The 21,543-nt window shown below is 37.0% G+C and overlaps 1 protein-coding gene across 1 annotated transcript; it reads left to right on the top strand.

Annotated features, from left to right (window-relative positions):
* Positions 1–7,937: 7,937 nt before the first annotated feature.
* LOC114922447 (vomeronasal type-2 receptor 26-like) lies at positions 7,938–20,204 on the top strand. Its single transcript, XM_029283817.1, has 7 exons — positions 7,938–8,160; positions 9,203–9,374; positions 10,217–10,508; positions 13,702–14,565; positions 15,005–15,226; positions 15,778–15,904; positions 19,306–20,204. The coding sequence occupies exons 1-7, from the start codon at positions 7,938–7,940 to the stop codon at positions 20,202–20,204; spliced, it is 2,799 nt and encodes a 932-aa protein (XP_029139650.1).
* Positions 20,205–21,543: the final 1,339 nt, after the last annotated feature.

Consider the following 21,543-nt stretch of genomic DNA (forward strand, 5'->3'; position numbering starts at 1 on the left):
GAGTAAAGAATTAAATTGGGAGACTAAGATGGACCATTTCTGGCTTTTTTTGCCTTCATCAGTTAGCCATACCCTTTATGGGATTTGAACCTGGGCAGTTATACATACTAGTCAGTGATTTAGCCACTGAGCCACAGGTTCTCTTCCCCTCTTTGCCAGCAGAGTCAAGGGAGTAATTATAGGGAGTTCAGACAGATTGATATAGAACTATTTGATGATTCAAAGGCACTGACATGGAAGATTAGCTGGCAAAGAAAGAAAGCTAGAGAAAGGCTGAAGAAAATAATGGCTTTGATTTATTAGAGGGGATATTATATTACTAATTAGATGGTTGAATATAGTAGAAAATAGATAACCTTTAGAAAATAGAGTAACATTATAATTGAATAGGTAAGATGTGTAATAGACTATTAGACTTTGGTATGAAAAGTGAAAAAGAGAGAAGTTGAGATAAGGAAAACTTTTGGTCACCTAAACATAAAGTATTTGGAAATCATAAATAATAGTGGGTGTTTTTTTTAATATTGATGGGAAATTAAAGTTTGTGTATAGGCTAAAATATAAAATACTTGGAAATCATAAATAATAATGTTAATTTGAATATTGATGGGAAATTAAAGCCTGGGGAAAAAAAGCAATAACAGGACATTGAATGTATACAAGGATTGAGTGCAAACACAATTAAGATATGTATAAGCTAAAAATTATTGATAATTGTAACAAAGATGTTTTTATTTAGTTGATAATAATAAGAACTGTACTAGTCCAATATGAGATAACAGATATTAATGGAAAAAGAGAGGAAATATTTGAAGTTGTAATATGAGATTTACACTAAAGACTTACGTATACTATTGAACTATTGAGCAACCCAGCCATCACGTTGCTTTTTAAACATTCAATTGTAAAATGAGAAAATCAATAAAATATTATAAAATAAAAATTAAAAAAATGTACTGCCATAATTCTCCACTAGATGTCGTTGACACCGTCTTCCAGCTTTCCAAATCCAAGCTTATTTTGCAAACTTTCAAATATTTTTTCTAAAAAAAGTCTCAAAGGTACTTTTAGCACCCAAATTTCAAAGCTATAGATCTGTATTAGTTCCAAATTGATCTTGTAGTTTCCTCTGTTTTCTCCTAAAGCAATTAATTTGCCACATTTCTTTTCCTGAGGAAGCAGGGCAATAACTTCCCTTCCCTCTCTCATCAGGGAGGATTCTTTGCTTTGGGCATTTTTTCCCCCAGGAAAGTAGTGTTAGGGCATAAAAAGAGGATAAAGTCTTACCCAGTTCCATCCATGTTGCTCAGAAATTGCTAGTTAGTACTTGTCTTCGGTTGTCAGCAACTTCTGACTGGCCACATGAATGTAGCCAGTTTTTCCCCTGCCGGTTTGGAGGGCTTCCTCAGGGCCGCCACTTCTCTGCAATCGACAAGGGTCCTCTCCTTCTTTGTCGCCTCTTCAGGACAACTTTTGACCCTTTTTAGGGTCCCCAGAAGGTTTTATAAGGGATGTTTGGGAACATTCCTTCAAGTGTTCTCTTTCTAATACAACTGGGGTGAGGCACAGAATAATATTTGCACTGGAGAGAAGATAAAGACTCTTCCTGGGACTTTGTATGAGATGAAAATGACTGGCCACAGCTATAGCATCTATAATGCTGTCTATGCTGTGGCTCATGCATTACATGCTGTAACCTCATATAGACTTAAACACAAAATAATGGCGGATAGAAAAGGACCAAAGTCTCATATTCTGTTATTATGGCAGGTAATTAATTAAACCAGTTTCCTCAACATAGTGCCTTCCAGAAATATTTAGTAATAATGCTCATAATTCCCAGTCAGCATGACAAGACTATCTGGCTTCTGGGAGTTTCAGGTGAAACACATTTCAAGAGTATTAGTTCAAAGGAAACCAGATTAAAATGTTCCTTTGATCATTTTTTTTCCTCTTCTCAATTTGGGACTTCGTGTTGTTGAATATTTCTTTCATTCTTAAGAAGATTCTTGGCCAGGCTCCTTTTCTCTCTTTTTTTGCCCTGTAATTGTGCTATGTTCTGAAATTGAGGTGAGATTTGTTTTGGCATTTGTGATTTCAGGTTTAATTATTAGTATGTATTTATGAACCTATCCAGATGACAACACCTAACTTACCTTGGTTGATATTGAAAAGCCAACTGAGTGTGGATCCTGTTTGTACTTGGGTGAAAAAAAAAATCAAGAAATTTGAAAATTGTGGGCTAGAAATGGAAAAAGGCATTTAAGGAGAAGGCAATGCAGATTTCTTCTGTACTGTTGCCATGAAAGTTAAATGGATGTCTATGAAATCACTAAGAATTAACTCCAGCTTGAAGATGTTACCTTTTCTTTACACATTTAAAGACTACAATGCACAGAACACTATTACTTTCCCATGGAAGTGGTACCTATTTATCTACTTGCATTTACATATTTTCAAACTGCTAGGTTAGCCAGAGCTTCAGCAAGTAACAGAAGCTCACTCCATCATGCAGGACTTAGGTCTTGAACTGCCAATCTTCTGGTCCATAAGCCCAGCATCTTAACTGCTCAGTCACCATGCCCTTTCAAAACGGAGTATACTATCCACTATTTCTGAATGAGCTCTGTGGATATCTTAAGTACAATTTTATAAATTATCTAAAAAAATAAACTTTGTTCAGTTTAGTAGAGTAATTAAAAATGTTTCCATTTTGCACATCCACAGCAAATATTTGTGTATCTCGGTGTATAAGATCCAATATAGTTGTTCCAAATGCAAACAATTGTAATTCTTTCATTTTATTTTCCCTTATAGCTCCATTATTATCTGAGAATTATATCTTTTAACAACAGTGCTGGTGATCAAGTTTCTTTTGACCACAATGGGGAGTTAGTGGTGGGATTTGATGTGATGAACTGGGTAATTTCTTCAAATGAATCATTTTACAGAGCAAAAGTTGGGTGGTTGAATCCTGGGACTGTTTCAGAACAAATTCTCGCCATTAATGAAGATGCCATAACATGGCACAGATGGTTTAATCAGGTGAGATTCAAGTTCTTGTCAAATATATATTGGGTAGTCTTTTAACTCTCACTGAACATTTATAAAAAAACTTATTTTTGATGGGAAAAGTTAATGGAATTAAACCAGGCCCAGCTGACAGAAAATACTATCTAGCAAATATTTAATTGGGTTTTCAGGTCTTAAGTCATACAGGACTGTGAATGGTATTTCAAGGATTTAGAGTTCAGTGTTTTCAGAACAGATACCAATCACAAAGTTAGCCCCCCAAACAGCACAATGCAATAATTTGGTCTTGAAGCTACTAGTAGATTGTGGTCATACTGTTTCTATCCAAAAACTGCTAGTGCTGGTAAATTAAGTGTAGCTTAAAAATGCAGTCCTTTTCTCTTAGACTGACAAAATGGTTGTAAATCTTACACATCCTTTCTAAAGCAGATAAGCTCCTTATTTCCAAGATAAAAGAGATATATATTAAGAGTTTTACTGTCTTGACAGGTTTCAGGCACATTTTTAACTCTAATTCAATTTACCACTGCATCCAGACTCCGACTTACATCTTTCACAGAACTTACTATGTTGAAGATACTGTATTACCCAGGCCAAATTTCAGATGGCCACATAAACTGATATTGAATTGAACAGGCTGCATTTATTGCTAGATCAAATTTTAAGAAATGAGTGTTTTATTATCAACTATTGTATAAGAAACATCAAAGACATAAATGAAAACATAGTGGGCTGTTTTCAGAATTGGAAATAATTTCTAAAAAATATTTCAGACTTTTTAAAAAAAGAAATAATCCCTAAATATTAAGTAAAGTCCCACATTTTTGTTCCTTTATACCCTTGTTGAATGAACCCCTATTTAATTAGAATAATCCTGAAATTTATTGGTGCATGGTGGTGCAGTGGTTAGAGTACAGTATTGCAGACTAACTCTTCCCATATCCAAGAGTTTGATTCTGACCGGCTCAAGGTTGACCCAGTCTTCCATCTTTCTGAGGTTAGTAAAATGAGGATCCAGAGTCTTAGAGGTGATATGCTGATGTTGTAAACTGCTCAGAGAGTGCTGTAAGACAGACACTGAAGTGGTATATAAGTCTAAGTGTTATTGCTATTGCTAATTGATAGCACATTTTATCAGAACATTTTGTGTAATGAAATGAAGATCTAAATTTAATTATGAATCAAAGAGATAAAATAGTTGTGACAAACTATGAATTAATGTCATCTTGGTTGATATAGATTGATGTGAAAGTCAGACTCCATTGACTGATTATGTTATTTATTCATTTAATATTATTTATATAGCTGATCTTCTCAAACAAGTAATTAGGGGCAAATGTTTTATGTTTTAAAACATAAAAACTCACAACACAAATCAATAATAACATAATTCATCTGCCAGAAAATCAATGCTGGCTCTTAGAAACAACATAGATAGATTTTCTTCATTACAATCTATCCCTAAACTGCTCCTTCAAGTTCTCCAATTGTCACGATAACTAAGTCATCCTCTTTCCTTCCACCTTTCTTGGCATTAGAACCTTCTCCAGAATGCTAGAATCTTTGTGCAATGGGTATAAAGTAGAATAATTTGAAATTATAATTTACCTCAAAATGAGAACTCCAGGTTGGTTTGTTCAAGGATCTTTTTGTTTGTTTTCTTGACTGTCCATGACATTCTCAAAAGTCTTCTCCAACACCAAATTTCAAAAGCATCAATATTTTTTTCTATCCTGTTTCTTCACAATCCATTCTTTCACTTCCATAAAGTGTCATAAAAAACATTTCTGAACCTATAGGTATAAATACAATATGGCATTTGAATATCATTTCCACGGCCTTCATGGCTGTTCTATCAAGTGTTAGTCTGACACATATTTCTTGAGTTCATGTTTCTTTATTGTTAATGTTTGATTCTAAAAAGTCGAAGATATTTACCAGTTTGATATCTTCACTGTCAATTTTATATCATTAGTTTGGTCTTTTTAAATTTTACTCCCAATTTTTCACTGTACTCTTTGATTTTTATTTCTAGAGCTCACAGATCTTTTGCATTTTTGGCTTTCAGAGTAATATTATCAGCATTATGTAGGGTTATTGATGTTACTTTCTCCAATTTAAAGCCACATTCATCTTCTTCCAATTCAGCTTCCCATGGGTTGCTAATAATTAGCCCCATGGGTTGCTAATAATTCTTGGTTTGGTGGAACTGACTTTTACTATGGATTTTATGTGAATTGTTTGATCAATACATGTGGTGAATGTGTTTATTTAATTATTAATGAAAAGGCTATAATATAGATCACAAAATATAAGTTGGTATCACCTAGATCCATGGTGGCGAACCTATGGCTCTCTCTGCGGGCACCCGCGCTGTTGCCCCAGTCCTAGGCCTTCAGCTGGGTTTTATAAAACCTTTTTGCTTTAGGCCTCTGCCACTGTGTGCAAAAAAAAAAAAGGTACCAGTGGGAATTGTGGGGGTGGATACTGCTCAACTTTTATTAAATACAGCCTCCACAAAAAAAGGACAAAAAAAGGAAAAAAGAGACTCTCTTTAATTACTATCAATATGGATAAAGTTCAGTTACAATTAAACTGCAAACTTATATTGGAAAAGATTTATGAAGCCACTGCAGAAATATGTGCTACAATAAAAGAGTTTACTACAGAGTTAAGAACCAGAAGTTCCACTTCAAACCTTCAAACTGATTTCCAGACCATATCTGACCATTCTACAAATCAAAACTTACTAGAAAAAGAAACAACTGAGATAAAAGAGATTTCACCTTATAAACATGTCATTTATAGTTTTCAGGATCAGAAGAACCAAAGATTAAGACTTGAGACTTTAAAGTAAGGAAGCTCTAAGGATGAGAGAAACAGAGGCCTAATACAGAGAATGGGATTCCTATCGTTTCAAAGGACACTGCAAGCAATAAAGAGAGATTTATTGGTGGAAAGGGAAGCTTGGATATGTAAACCTGCTTGGCATAGAAGGAAGGCCAGAATAAGACTGAAAAGAGAAATTTAAAATGATGTGTAATGGATTAAAAGGCACTGTTGATTTATGGATTGTTTCAAGGATTAAGACTCAGACTTAGAAATAAGAAAAAAAAATAGGGGGGTGACTATTAGAATAAATATTTTAAAATAGATTAAGAATGTAATGGGTGGAATAATAGATTTATTTTGATGAAAATTATTATGTATTGGAATGGAAAAAATGGTGGTTTTTAAGATTTGGATTGTTTTAATAATTGAATGTTTTAAATTAGTGGATGATGCCTTTATATGATAATATAGATGTAATAAGGTATGATAATTAATTGAATGAAATTTGAAATTTGTTTGATGAACTGAAATGATTTAAAGCTTAATATTACTGTGTTACTTTAAACAATAACATTGATTAACTGATTAGATATGTATAGGATAGATTGATAGTTTATTGTAAATAGGGGATATTAGTGGAAGAAGAAATAAATAAGATTTATGATAAAATTAAGGAACTAGAATATATTTGGAAGGGATACCTGAATTGATAATCTTTTTATTTAAAGTTAATTTGATTACAGTACCGTAAATTTATAAAGCTTTAAAACAGGTCTAGGTTGAATAAATTTAAGCTAGAACTGGATTATTTTAAATATACTATGCTACTTGAGGGACAAAGAGAGGGAATATTTGATGTATTGATTGAACTATCTATATATGTTTTGTTTTTGGATGTCTTGAGTACTTTGTTTCAATAATTAAAAAACCTAATAAAATTTGTTTTTTTAAAAAATAAGTATCTGCAAGTTCTGTGTCATGTAGTAGTTACCCAAATACATTTAGAAAACTCAGAAGGATAATTCAAATAAAAAACTCCTGTTTTAATTTCTCCCTAGCAGTTGATTTTAAAGGCATGGGTCAATGATTTAAGAGATAGCAAGCTGTCATTGCCTCTGCGTGGACCCGCACTGTGTGTGTGTGAGCGCGCGCAAAGGTGTGTGTGTCTTTCTCACCCCTTCCAGCCCCACACCTTCAACAGAGACCTTCTGCAAGAGCAGGCTGCAAACTAATGAAAGCTATTTTTGGAGTACTTGTTTCTTTTTCTCAACATGCTGCTGATAGTATTGCGCCCTGTCCCCCTCAGCTCCCAACCCCAGCCCTGCGAAAGGCTGCAAGAAGCCCCCATCACATTTTCTCTTATCCCATCCATTCTTTTTCTCCCCAATGTCACAGTGTGGGGCTGCAGGTGAGAACTCCCCCCCCCGCATGCACACCCACCCACACATACACACTCACACAAACATGTGTGCAGGTTCTGGGAGAGGTGAGCTGAGAGCCATGGAACAGGAGGAAATGATAGGGGAAGGGGTCAAAATTGGAGCCTCTGGCAGCTTAAAAAAAATACGGAGCAGTGGCTTCCCTTTTAGTCCACCCTCCCCTCCATTGCCCCGACGCCGGGATTGACTCTATGCCTGCCGAAAGGGCAGTTTTGCTTCCAACCCCCCCATGCCAGAAACCACACGCCACTGTTGTTCACCTGCCGTGTCCCCCCGACAGCCCCTGTGATCTCCTATCACACGCTGGCAGGCAGACGCCCCATGGGCTAAAAGTCCCATTCTGTCTCCTCCATGCTCAGGAAGGGGCGAGGGGAGGGGGAGAGACTGACAGCGTTGCCACTGGCTGTGGCTTTCCCACTTGGGGGCGGGGTGATCCCAATGAAAGGGAAATCTTGCAGGCTGTGAATCAGGCCGGCGAGCAAGGCATGAAGGTACTAGTGTGGAGGAAGGTGAGGAGCAGCCCCAGCAGCAAGAAGGGCCACCAAAAAGAGTGGAGTCTGTGTGTGCGCCTGCTACAAACTCACCAGCCATGCTCTCTATGCCTCAGATCAACTGTATTGTGCCGTGGAGAGCATGGCTGATGCAGGCAAGGCAGGCGCGCACACAGACTCCACGGTTTTCAGCAGCGCTTTGGTGCCTGGCACAGCAAAGTGGAGCCGGACAAGGAGAGGCCCAGTAAAGCGGGGCATGGCCGGCGTGACGGGCGAGGCCGGGAGGGGAGGGGTGTGGCAGGGTGAGGCAAATGAACTGCAGCTGCTCCTGAGCACCACCAGCCTCCGAGCACTCACTATTTCATGTACGTGTGCCGGGAGGGTGCCCAACCAGGTTGAGGTGGGCCAGGGTTGGGGCAGCGGGAGCCAGTCCCTTGCCATTTCAAGAACAGCTCCAAGGGCCAAATTTGGGCCCTTGGCGGCTGCATATGGCCTGCGGGCTTGTGTTTGACATGTCTGGTATAGGGTTTCCTGCCTGAGCAGGGGGTTGGACTAGATGACCTCCAAGGTCCCTCCCAACTACTTCTTCTTCTTCTTCTTCTTCTTCTTCTTCTTATTATTATTATTATTATTATTATTATTATTATTATTATTATTATCATCATCATCATCATCATCATCATCATCACCATCATCATCATCACTATTATCATCATCATCATCATTATCATCATCATTATCATCTCTGCTAGCTCCATCAGTTTTTGAAACCATTCCTCCATTGTAGGAATTGATGTAGTCTTCCATTTCTGCTGTCAACATATATAACATCAAATGTATTTCTTATTGAAGAAAACCAGAAGAAATGTCCTTCAGTCTTGACAAATAGATAGATAGATAGATAGATAGATAGATAGATAGATAGATAGATAGATAGATAGATAGATAGATAGATAGATATTCCACATGGTACTCCACTTCTGAATAAGAAACAACTCCCACTCATTCAATTAGCATAATATCTATAATTAAATTAGCTGATGTAAAATTGCGAATACCAACCCTCAAAAACAGTCAGTCTAATATTGAATAAATATAAGTTTTGGCATTTGAGGTAGGGATAGGGATATGTGTTTGAGAGAGATGGGTGGTCTAGAAATAAGAAATATAAATCCATAAATAGGAACCCCTTTATTCAATATTAGGAGATTTAGATTGGTCAGAAGACTTTATTCATTTAATCTGGGAATAATAATAATAAATATAAATCATTCTACTTATATAAATTAATGGAGACTCTAATGACCTCTTTATGGATAGAGAGAAGAACCAGCAGAGAGGAGATTTTAACTGAATTCAGGATATTGGTAGGAGCAGTACGCTTGTTAATTCTGCTTCCATACATAGCATATGAAGCTCTCACAGTGAAATGTAATGTATGGTATCCAGAACACCCACTTCACAGCTATCGTCATTCTGGAGACCTCATCATTGGTGGCATCACATCTCATGGAATCTTCCTCTCATATGCCAAAGATTTCATAAAGGAACCCCCACCAGCTATGGCTGAGGAACTTATGTAAGGAATTCATTTTTCTTTGTTGTCTTCTTTATCTTTAGAGGGCTGTCAAACTGCCTTATAGGAATCTTCCTATAAGGCATTCCTATAATTATTAGTATAATTAAAGGAACTTTGGATATGTAGAAAGCTGTGGTTTTTAGATTTACACATAAATTTGATTGCTACATTTTCACCTGTGCAGAAGGAAATGGTTTAGTTGTTTGTTTTTTTTAAAGTTTTATGGAGGAAATATATGTTCAACACAATTTGCTCCAAAGCCTCTGCTATTGTATGTTTTGAAACATTTATACAATATTTTTCAACACAGAGGGGATTGGCAAGGGTAGGTCACAGTTTTGATTTCTCCTCCTAATTTTTGGAACATAATATCTTTCATTACGATTCTTTTCCCTTTGCCTTGGGCATTTACTTGTCCTATTCAATTTCTTAATCCCTTTTCTTGAGACAAATTTCTTACTTCCCTACAGGTGTAGCAGGACACATTTGTTTATTCAGATTTATAATGCAGTACTGATAAGTTCACAAACCAAGTATTCAACACCCAAATATTAAACCCTCTTCAGTTTTGCAATCAAAAGGGGTTCATTCTGCTTGATTTTATTTCATTTTTTCTCCATCATTTATTTTTGAAAGGTACCTTTTACAGATATTAATTATTACATATAATAAAATAATAAGAATTTGATGTATGCTATTCTACAGTATGAGAAATATATCTCTTAGAGAGGCATGTCTATATTAAATAGGAATGAGTACAATAGGAAAAGAAAAAAATATGGATAAAATTTCAGAATTATAAACTATTATCTAATTAATACACATTGCAATACTCATTCTAGAATATTTTCAATGAATTACCAGCACATCCTGGCATTGGCTTTTGCAGCAAAAGAGATAAATGAAAATCCTCAAATATTACCCAATATAACATTGGGAATCCATATTTATGACAATTATTATGACACAAAATGGACATTTTATTCCACTATGATTCTTACATATGCACTAGAAAGATTTTTCCCAAATTACAACTGTAACATGCAGAATAAGCTCCTTGCAGTGATTGGTGGTCTAGATTCTGCTACTTCTCTTGATATGGCAATTCTCCTGAATATCTACAAGATTCCCCAGGTAAGGTATGGCAATGAATGTTAACAATGTTTTTACAGTTTCTTCATTTTGCTGTATACATCTTTGTAGTTTAAATATTTCTGAATCAATTTAGTTGATACTCAAGGTAAATGGGGGGAGAGGGGGAGAATTTCCATTATTTTAAAATATAGTCATAAAGGAGAGATCATTTGTCTTATGTGTGAAAAAATGTCCTCATTAAATTCAAATAATTAAGATTTAAAAATTTAATAAGTCAAAAATTAGAGTTGGCACCAGAAATAAAGCTGTTATTTGTGAATCTTGAATTCCAGAGGGCTTATACCAATTTTTAAATGATATACTGGATTTGAGATAAGCAGGGCACTTTGAATATGCTCTTAGGAACCTGTAGTATATGACATCTAAAGACTTTATGATATTATATGCATGTAATTGGCAGCGATCTAACAGGCAGATGGATTTAGCTTTAAAGAGCTTTTGTCTCTTTTGGTATGAAAGAAGACCAGTATGACTTCTAAAGTACTTGTCAGCCTTATTAAATATTAATTTAATTTGTTCGTGCTAGATTTGCCATACTGTGGCAAGATATTTAAAGGATTTGACCTGTTCTATAATATAATTATTGACACCATTCTTGTTTGTGGCACATCAGTCCCCTTGAGAAAACCAGAATTTTAGAATATATTAGTTTAAGTCATTCTTTTGTACAGTAATCTGCTAAGGTTCATTGACCTTAGGGCCACCTTGTCTTAGATAAAGTATGACTGTGTAATTAGCAAAAAGAAGCATGGCCAAATGAGGGATCCTTAGTGCTCTCTTGGTTGTTTTCTTGCAGATGTTTTACTACCCAAACTAGGTAAATCATCAGTGCTTGCAAGGAGTGAGGTTGGCCCTCAATTTATATTCTAGTGTCTTGTGCTGTCAGTGTTGGTGGGAGTGATCTTGGGGGTTCTTTGGTTGGACTGTTTACTCTTAGCTTGTTTTGCAGTTCCTTAAATGGTATATTGTTTGCTTCTTGATTGTTGCCCTGATGTTCGTCTTAAACTACAAATATTCTCCTCTATTGGTATGACCAAATGTCTGTTATTAAGTTTCTGGGGGAAGGTTGTGACCATTGAATTCACATAGATATTAGAACATAGAACATTGAATCATAGGGCTGAAAGGGACATCAATAGGGACATTAATGGAGCAGAGTATTAGAAAAAAAGCAGAAATAAAGAAGCAAATGAAAGGAAATTATTCACAAAAAGGTAATCATTCATCTCACAGAAGGATTTAGATCTAACAGAGCCATTTTTCTTTGCTTGCTCTTAATCGTTTTTCTTGTCCCCCTCCTTCTCTTACTTTATTGGCCACTGTGTAAGGAAATGTTATAGAGAGACACACATCCTGCTGTTGTTCTTTAATTCTCCTCCTTTTTCTTCTACCTCTCTTTCACTTTCCCTCCTCCTCCTTCTCCTTTCCTCCCCCTCCCCCTCCTCTCCTCCCCTTCCCCCCTCCCCCTCCCTTTCCTTCTTTAGAAACATTAGCAGGCTGCTTGGAGAGAAAATAAGAGGTATGTGGCAGCCTTCAGGTATGAGCAGAAGATGGCAGGTCCTTTGGTGTCTTACTGGACATTAAGTGGCAGGGAGGATAGAAGATCCTTCAGCTTATAGATTTAAGCGAGGGGAGGAAGATGGAAAATACTTCAGTATCTTTCCTGTGCTTAACAATTTATCAGCAAGATTCCTTGGTTGGAGGCAAACAAGTAATCTCCAACAGGCCTCAAGAGTTATGCAGGATGTGTCTGCTCCTGTTTGCCATCTTCATTGAAATTCTTGAAATATAATTGAAATATTGAAAAGCAAGGTGTTAGAATAAATCCCTGTTTATCTCTTTTAAACATAAACATTATCATTCCCCTAGGTCCAAAGTTATTTGCAATATAGCAAGTTGAAATAACACTGGATTATTTCCAAAAGAAAGTCCATCTGTAAGGAGATGATAAATAATTCTCTGTACCAATGCTTCTAGTAGGACTATACAGAATACCTTAGAATCTCACAGGCAATAAATGAGTGCAGGCAGGGAGTCCTGGGGACTTGCTGGATCTACCTCAGTCAGAATGGATTTATTGGCTTCAATAATGCTCGAATCACCTCTTGCAAGACTATCATTCCTTGATGCCCCTGGTGATGTTTCATCCTCCTCCAAGAAGTTAAGTCCAGCAGTGCCATAACAAACAGAGTCAGATACCATAGGTAGGTAGGCAGATAGGTAGGTAGGTAGGCAGGAAAACAGGCAGGCAGACAGACAGAATTTGTGTTAGCAGGTTGCATGTCAGAACCAAGTAAATCTTGATACTGTTGTAATAGAAAGGTCAAGAGCAGGGGTGTCAAACTGTCGGCCCGTGGGCCGGACGCATCATCCAGAAGCCACACCTACTCCATTGCCAATATGTTGCATGATGTCACATGACATCGCGAGTTTGACATGTCTGGTCAAGTGTGACTATTTACATTCTGGTGATAAGTGAACTCAGATGGGTGAAATTGGGTCATACAGACCTGCTATGAACAAGCAAATAGTAGAAGAAATGGAGTAATAACCATCATTAACATAAGAAAGTCAAATGCTATGATTAATTGTTTTTTTTTTTAATGAGCTCAACTGAAGTTCAAAATTAGCCAAAGATTGCTCCTTTTTTCAAAATTATTAGATCAACAAGATAAAACAGTAACAATATTCTATATAATTATGCAATAAAGTTAAATAGATTTAATGTAATAATTTATATAATTTATAAATCCAATAAACGAAGAGTATTGGTCTGAAATTTTTGATATACATACAGCAATATCCCAAAATATAGCAAGTAAAATAAAGTGTTCTACAACACATTCAAAATAACAGAAGACAAAAGCTGAAGCCCACAGAAACTCTGTGATTAAAAAAATGTAGTTTTTTTGTTTAATATCTGTTAATCTCTTTTTTAAATGGTTTTAAATTAGATTTTGTTTAATTTCAAATGTTATTTAATTATTATGATATATTTATTATGTATACATATGATATCTATATATAAGCTACAGATTGAAAGAACAAATATAATTTAGAATGATATATTATTATTAGCAGATGGAAAATACTAATGATTGAATTTAACACATACTGGGCACATGATAATAACTGCTATAATTATTTTCTTCTTCTTCATGGATCTCTTTAGCTGACCTATAGTCCCACTCCAGTGATGAAGGGCAAATCTCTTGGCCTTCCCTTCTACCAAATGGTTCCAAAGGAAGATCTTCAATATGAAGGGATTTTGTCTCTGCTTCTGCATTTCAGATGGATATGGATTGGAATGGTGGTTATGGAGACCGATGGTGGAGAAAGACTTCTACAAACAGTGATACCCATGTTTTCTCAGAAGGGTGTCTGTATTGCATTCATAGAAAAAATCCCTGGCATAACTTTTATTACTAATATCTTTGAATTACTGGATAAAGGGAGGAAGACTTATCATACATTGACAGCTACTAAGGCTACAGTGATAATTGCTTTTGGTGAATCTAATTCCTTTGGATTTTTTAGATTTCTCTCTTATCAGTCAGATGAAGATGTAGACAGTAAGCATCGGAAACCCCTAGGAAAGTTATGGATCTTCACAGCCCAAATGGAGATTGCTTCCTTTGGATTTCAAAGGTATTGGGATTTAGGAATTTTCCATGGAGCTTTGGGCTTTGCATTTCATTCCAATGATGTGTCTGAATTCCATCAATTTATTGAGAGTCGAAATCCTTTCACTACGAAAGGAGATGGTTTTTTCAAAGGCTTTTGGGAGCAGGTCTTCAACTGTCAATTTCCAGGTACGCTTACCAATGACAAAGAGGAGAACATTTGCACTGGCCAGGAGAAAATAAATAAACTCTCTGCCCCCCTTTTCGAAATATCCATGTCTGGCTACAGCTACAGTATCTACAATGCTGCCTTTGCCATAGCTCATGCTTTACATGCCATGTCTACCTCTTGGCTCAAACACAGAACAATGATGGATGGTGGGCTATGGATTCACAATCAGCCATTTTGGCAGGTATCATGCACCTTACACTCTTAAGTCCTAAATCTCTAGCCATAGTAATGCAATGTCTTTATTTTCAAATCCACTGTGTAGATGGATTCCAATTTACCTAATTTGTATAGCTTCCTCTCTACCATGTGTAGAAGCTTATTAAGATTATCCCAGTCCAAATCTAACCGTGTCATTTTGTCATGATTTATTAGAACCCAATCTAAGCAACACTGCAGGTTTTAGTGCAGGCTGTTCTTATAATTTTTTTTTTAAAAAATGAATGGTTCCATCCTTGGTTATTAAGAATTAATTAATTAACAAGTGCAGGGGAAATGCTGAGGCAGATGTTTCCCCTTCTTATATACTTGCATGATAGAGATGCAATATTGAAATAGTTTCTTTTGACAACTGCATAATACATAATTTTGTCTGCAATATTTGTCCTTTCTTTTTCATTCAGCTGCATCATTTTTTGAGATATGTTGCATTTAATAACAGTATTGGAGACAGTATATTGTTTGATCAGGAAGGGAAGATGATTGCTGGATTTGATATCATTAATCTTATTTTTTCTGAAAACCAGACCAAGTTAAAAATTGGAAGGATTGATTCACACTCCCCTGCAGATCAGTCATTCACCATTAATGAGGATGCCATAAAATGGAATGAATGGTTTAATCAGGTTGGTTGCAGTTGCAGGCAATCTGCATGTGAGCACCGAATTTCAGTCCTATCAATAAAAATGATGAGAACAGGTAGGGCTCATCTGAACCCTGCACTATCTCTATTGGATAGCAATTCAATAAACTATTTGGAATAGGAAATGTTAAACTGATTGTTAACTAGAGGAAGAAAATCAGTATTAGCCATGATAAAAACGCCATGTTTAAAATTTGGCTTATCATCTTTGCAAAATTTAAAATCTTAAAGATATCAAATAAAAAATATCTCAAACTTCTCAAAAGCATCAAAAATATTTTTCAGCTTTATATACTGTATTTTGCAATAATATATCTTCCTCTTTTCAGTTTTGAAAGGATTGTTAATTAAACTGATTAGGAAATTCAATATTTGAAAAACAAAAACTTGTTATTATTGTCCCATCTAAGCATGATGGTGTACTGGAAAAGCATAGATTCATGGTAGTCATGTTACCAAGAACATAGAGTTCATAAATGCCCTGCTGCATAATTATTCATGTCTTTCTTCCTTTGCTTTGGGTTTATGAATTAGACAATTCCGCTTTCTCTGTGTACACCAAGATGTTGTGCAGGTTCTTGGAGGCAAATGATAGAGGGGAAGCCATTTTGTTGCTACTCTTGCATCCAATGTCCAGAAGGGAAGATTTCTGAGAAAGAAGGTAAGGATAGTCTAATAATGTTCACTTGCTGTCATGTCTTTGGAGTCTGATTTACTTGCAATGCAGGCTGCTGCTACAGATACTCACTTGCCCCCCCCCCCAGCAATTCCTCCTGGATCTCTGTGAGCAAGTACCAAGATGTTAACTCACCAGGCAAGGTTTGATCACAGTTGTGCATATTCAGAAGACACAGAAATATTGGTCTCCTTCTAGAAACAACTCCAGCATCTGGCTTGTATATCATGAAACTTAGAATCTAGATATTTATAACCCTGGTTTGTAGACTAACCATGACCTCATCCAGTGGTGGGATTCAGCCGGTTCGCATCACTTTGGCAGAACTGGTAGCTAATTTTTTGTTGCCCAGGCCCAGAATGGACTTCCGGAAGCGACATCCACACAGAGAACCAGCTGTTCACATATTTGAATCCCACCACTGACCTCATCTCTCCCTTGATTTGGCATCATTAATCTTCAGATTGACTTTGGATTGCTCAACTTGGAAATTCACCTTACCCAGCTAATTTTTTGTTGCCCAGGCCCAGAATGAACTTCCAGAAGCAGCATCCTCACAGAGTACTGGTTGTTCACATATCTGAATTCCACCACTGCCTCTGCCAAACCATGGGTCCCAAAGCCCTCTGCCCAAAGCTCTCTGCCTTATAAAGAGTATGTAAGTGGGGACCAAACTTATTTCCATAAGGATGATGTTGCACAGGGAAGGATTTACCATGGAGATTGGCCTTTTTTCTTGATCCCAGTAGATGGCCCTCCTTAAAAGATGGGATTTGTAACATATCTATCTCCCCTAATAGCTATTTCCTGCTGTCTTGCTGTTGGGATTTGCAATAGTAAATCTTCCTCTTAATACTCTGTGTATTTAGGAATGGTGTCTGGCTTCTGAAGGGATGCTAAAAAATCTAGGGTACGAAAACTTCTTGATGTTGATGATGATGATCCATTTTGTCATGTCCGACTCTTGGCAGGTCTCTCCACATCTTCCGATCTTGCACTGTTTCTTTGAGTTTTTCTATGCCCTGGCTGATGTCAGCTTTGATAATGGAAATTTGCTTAGTTAATTCCAATTCTTCATGACTTAACATTATATTTTGCAAGGATTGTATGTTGATAACTAATTCTCTTGAATTTTTGAAAACTGATAATTGTGTTAATCATGGTTGTATATAAATGCATCTTTCTTTTTTCACTTTTTTGATTGCTTTCCATTTTTCCATGCATCGGATTCTTCTTCAGTGGTTCTTGCATTCACATTATATGTTGAAAATATTTTATAATGATTTTGCTGTTATTGCTTCCAGTGAGCAGTCTGGTTTTATTTCATCTAGTAGTGAATGGAAAATTCTTCTTGTGATTCAAAGTTTTCCCAACAATTTTTTCCAGTATTAATTTTCTTTGTTCAGCATTTCTGAATATGCAGGTTTCACAATCAAAATATTGCAACTGTTACAATGATGACCACAGTGTCGACCATACATAGTTTTGTTTTCAGTGTTACATTTTATTGCTTCATTATATTTCCTATAGATCTCTGAAATAGCAGCTATCCCTTTATTTTATGGATACAGACACCAACAATTTGTATTTTTAATGCTAGTAATATACAAACAGTGACTAGCTCAGATTCTTCTGGGTTGTCCTTGGCTGTTAACACACTCTCAGCTTTATTATTTTTATTTTTAATATTAATTTGATTTCACACTCCCTCTTTTCATCTTTAGGAATAGATTCCTTGAATTAATGGTGCAAGTAGTTTGCTTTAATCTGGCAAGATTTTTATTTATGAGCCAGGAATAATAAAGAAATTGTTTAGAAAAAGCTCTGTACGTTTTTCTTGGGGGTTTTTTTTTGGGGGGATCTAACATTTACAATGTAAAAGCAAACTTTATATAATCAAGAAAGAAAAATAAATATATTTTGAGATTTCTTGCTTATTACTTTAACAAATAGATGCTAGCACTGTGATCACAAATATCCATTCATAGTCTGAATTCAGCTTTTACATCTGGCAGAGCCTCATTTTAAAATTTAATTTATTTACTTATTTATTAGATTATTATCCCACTCTTATTACCTTTTAAATAATTCAAAGTGGTGAACATACATAACATTCTTTTCTCCTCTTATTTTCTCCACAACTCTGTGAGGGGGGTTGGACTGAAAGATAGTGACTGGCCAACAGTCACCCGCTGGCCAATATGCCTAAGGCAGAACTAGAACTCACAGTTACATTTAGTATTTTGAAGTAGACCCTGCAGTTTTAAGGATGCATATATTCTGCATATATTTTTTTCTGATAAATATTGAAATAAAACAAGTACTGTGTTTTCCCCAAAATAAGACCTATCTTGAAAATAAGCCCTAGCTTGATTACACGTGTGCCCAATATAAACCTTACCGCAAAAATAAGCCCTATTTTTGGGGTGAGGCACATGCATAAAAATCAAGCTAGGGTGGGGGAGGGGGTGGAGCTGCCCTATGCACCCTGCACCCGCTTACCTTAGGACTGCTGCAGCCAGGTTTCCCACACCCCAACACCTGTCGCACTGCTGCCTGAGTTCTTCTGTGGCTGCTTGCAGCCACATGCCATGTGGTACAGTGTGCCGCTGCCGTCAGTCACAGCAGAAGGTCATAGGGCTCATCGTACAGCTGCTGCTGCTTGCATCTGAAGGCCACAAGGCTCACGCAAACACGCACGATTGGCATGATGAGCTTTGTGGCATCCTGCTGCAAGTGGCAGCACTGGCATAATCAGCACAATGCACACAGGGCCTCCTGCCATGAGTGGCAGCAGTGCTGTGATTGTGACAAATCTCATAGCTTCCAGCCATGAATGGTGGCACCGACGGATCGGCGCTATGAGCATCACAGTCTCCTGCCATGAACAATGGCACTGGCATGATTGGCATGATGTGCCATGCGGCCTCCTGCTGTGACTGGTGGGAGTGGTGCAATTGGCACAACGAGCCATGCGGCTTCCTGTTGCTAGTGGCATTGGGAGTGTGATTGGATATGGCAATACTCGGGCAGTGGCGTGACAGGTGTTGGAGCATGGGAGGCCTGGCTGTGGCAGTCCTAAGGTAAGGGGTAAGACATCTTCCCAAAATAAGGCCTGGTGTCTCTTTTGGAAGCAAAAAAAATATAAGACCAGGTCTTATTTTTGGAGAAATGGTATTTGTTTCAAATCATCTGCACAAGTGTATTGAATTGTATTGCTATCTGTGTTTTAGTTATGATTGAAAGATAGTTCATATAAAGTTTTTGTTATTGTTGAGTTTGGATTAATTGGAAATGTAATACTTAGCTACAGTATATAAGAAATTATGCTCTTCCTAGGTTTTAAGCATACATTTGAGACTCAGACCATATCTTTTCCATTTCAGATTTGAATGATTGTTACAGCTGTACAGATGAAAATTATCCCAACAAAAAGCAGGATTCATGTATTCCCAAAGATATCAGTTTTTTGTCATATAAAGAACCTTTGGGAATCACTTTAGCCTGTTTTGCCCTTTTCTGTTCCACAACCACAGTTCTGGTACTAATGACATTTTTGATGCATCACAACACTCCCATCGTCAAAGCCAGCAACCGGGATCTCACCTATATTCTCCTCATCACCCTTCTGCTCTGCTTTCTTTGTATATTACTATTCATCGGTCAGCCCAATAAAGTGGTATGTGTTCTCCGTCAAACCAGTTTCAGTATCATCTTCTCTATGGCTATTTCCTGTGTGCTGGCCAAAACTCTGACTGTGGTCCTGGCTTTCATGGCAACTAAGCCAGGAAGCAGGATGAGCCAATGGGTGGGGAAAAGACTGGGCTATGCTTTTGTTTTATCAGGCTTCTTAATTCAGGTTGGGATTTCAACTATATGGCTGTCCATCTCTCCTCCTCTTCAAGATGCTGACCTGCACTCAGAGCCTGGAAAAATTGTCCTGCAGTGTAAGGAAGGGTCCTTGATTTTATTTTATTCCGCAAGGTGTTTTATGGGCTTCCTGGCCACAATCAGTTTCATAGTTGCTTTCTTTGCCAGGAAATTACCTGATAGTTTCAATGAAGCCAAGTTCATCACTTTCAGTATGTTGGTTTTCTGTAGTGTTTGGATATCCTTTGTTCCAACCTACCTGAGCACCAAGGGGAAATATACGGTGGCTGTGGAGATCTTCTCAATTTTAGCCTCAAGTGCTGGGCTGTTGATATGCATCTTTTTCCCCAAATGCTACATTATTGTTTTGAGACCAGAGTTGAACAACAGGCAACTGAGGAAGAAAGGATTATAAATATTTTTCAATTATTTTCAATTATTTTACTATTTTAAATGAAGAGCAGTTTTTGTTTCCTTGTGTCTGCATTGTAGAGTACTGGTTAATATTTGTCTAATAATTTTATTGTATATCCCATAAAATTATTTTCTCTATATCACTCACAATTAGAATTTTTTTAAAAATCATTTTTAAAATTTAACTGATTTCTCTTTCTTTATCAGATTTATATATTTATATAGTGACTTTATAAAATGTATTGTGATTAGTGACTCAGGGCTGCACAAAAATATCTGTCATTCTGTCTATCCATATCCCACTGTATGTATTTTTATTTATTTATTTACTTACATACCTTACATATTTATTTACATACTGTAAATAAACATACCGTAAATAAACATACTGTAAATAAATTTACAAACCGTGGCTGACTTATGAGTTCCTCAAGATGCTGAAAGCACGTAATGTGGCTTTTAAATCTGGTGACATGCTGGCACTTAGAACAGCCAGAGCAAAACTGAAAAGTGCCATAAAAGGTGCAAAGCAAGCCCATTGCCAGAAAATTCAGAACTTTTTTCAGGACCCAACAAACACCAGGCAAATGTGGCAAGGGATCCAGGCCATTATGGATTACAAGGTGGCTCCATCGAGATTCAAGGATGACACAGACTTCCGAAACAAACTGAATGCATTTTTTGGTAGATTTGAGGCATCAAATAGCACTCCTGCTAGGAAAGCAGTGCCACATCCTGATGAGCAAGTGCCAAGCTTTGATGTCACCTCTGTCCATAAAACACTGCAGACAGTTAACATTCGGAAAGCAGCAGGCCCAGATAACATCCCTGGACATGTCCTCAGGGAATGCACAGGGGAGCTGGCTTGTGTTCTCACAGATATTTTCAACCTCCCATTGCAGCAGGCAGTGGTCCTATCATGTTTTAAGACAGCCATCACCTTGCCAGTGCCAAAAAAGTCCACAATTACAGGCCTCAATGATTACCGTCTGGTTGCACTGACATCCACCATCATGAAATGCTTTGAGAAGCTGATAAAGAACACTATTGTATCTAGCCTCCCACCAGCATTTGACCCACTTCAGTTTGCCTACTGACCAAATCACTCTATGGAGGATGCTATTTCTTCCGTTCTCCATCTGAGCCTGAAGCACTTAGAGGAAAGAAATACTCATGTGCGTTTGCTGTTTGTCGACTTCAGTTCGGCATTTAACACAATCATTCCCCAGCATCTAGTAGACAAACTGGGCCTTTTAGGCTTAAACACTCCTTTGTGCAACTGGATTCTTGATTTTCTTACCAATAGGCCCCAATATGTGCGAGTTGGAACAAATACCTCT

The sequence above is a fragment of the Protobothrops mucrosquamatus genome, unplaced genomic scaffold (genome assembly GCF_001527695.2).
Source record: "Protobothrops mucrosquamatus isolate PMUCROS unplaced genomic scaffold, P.Mucros_1.0 scaffold239, whole genome shotgun sequence".
In the NCBI taxonomy this organism is placed as follows: domain Eukaryota; kingdom Metazoa; phylum Chordata; class Lepidosauria; order Squamata; family Viperidae; genus Protobothrops; species Protobothrops mucrosquamatus.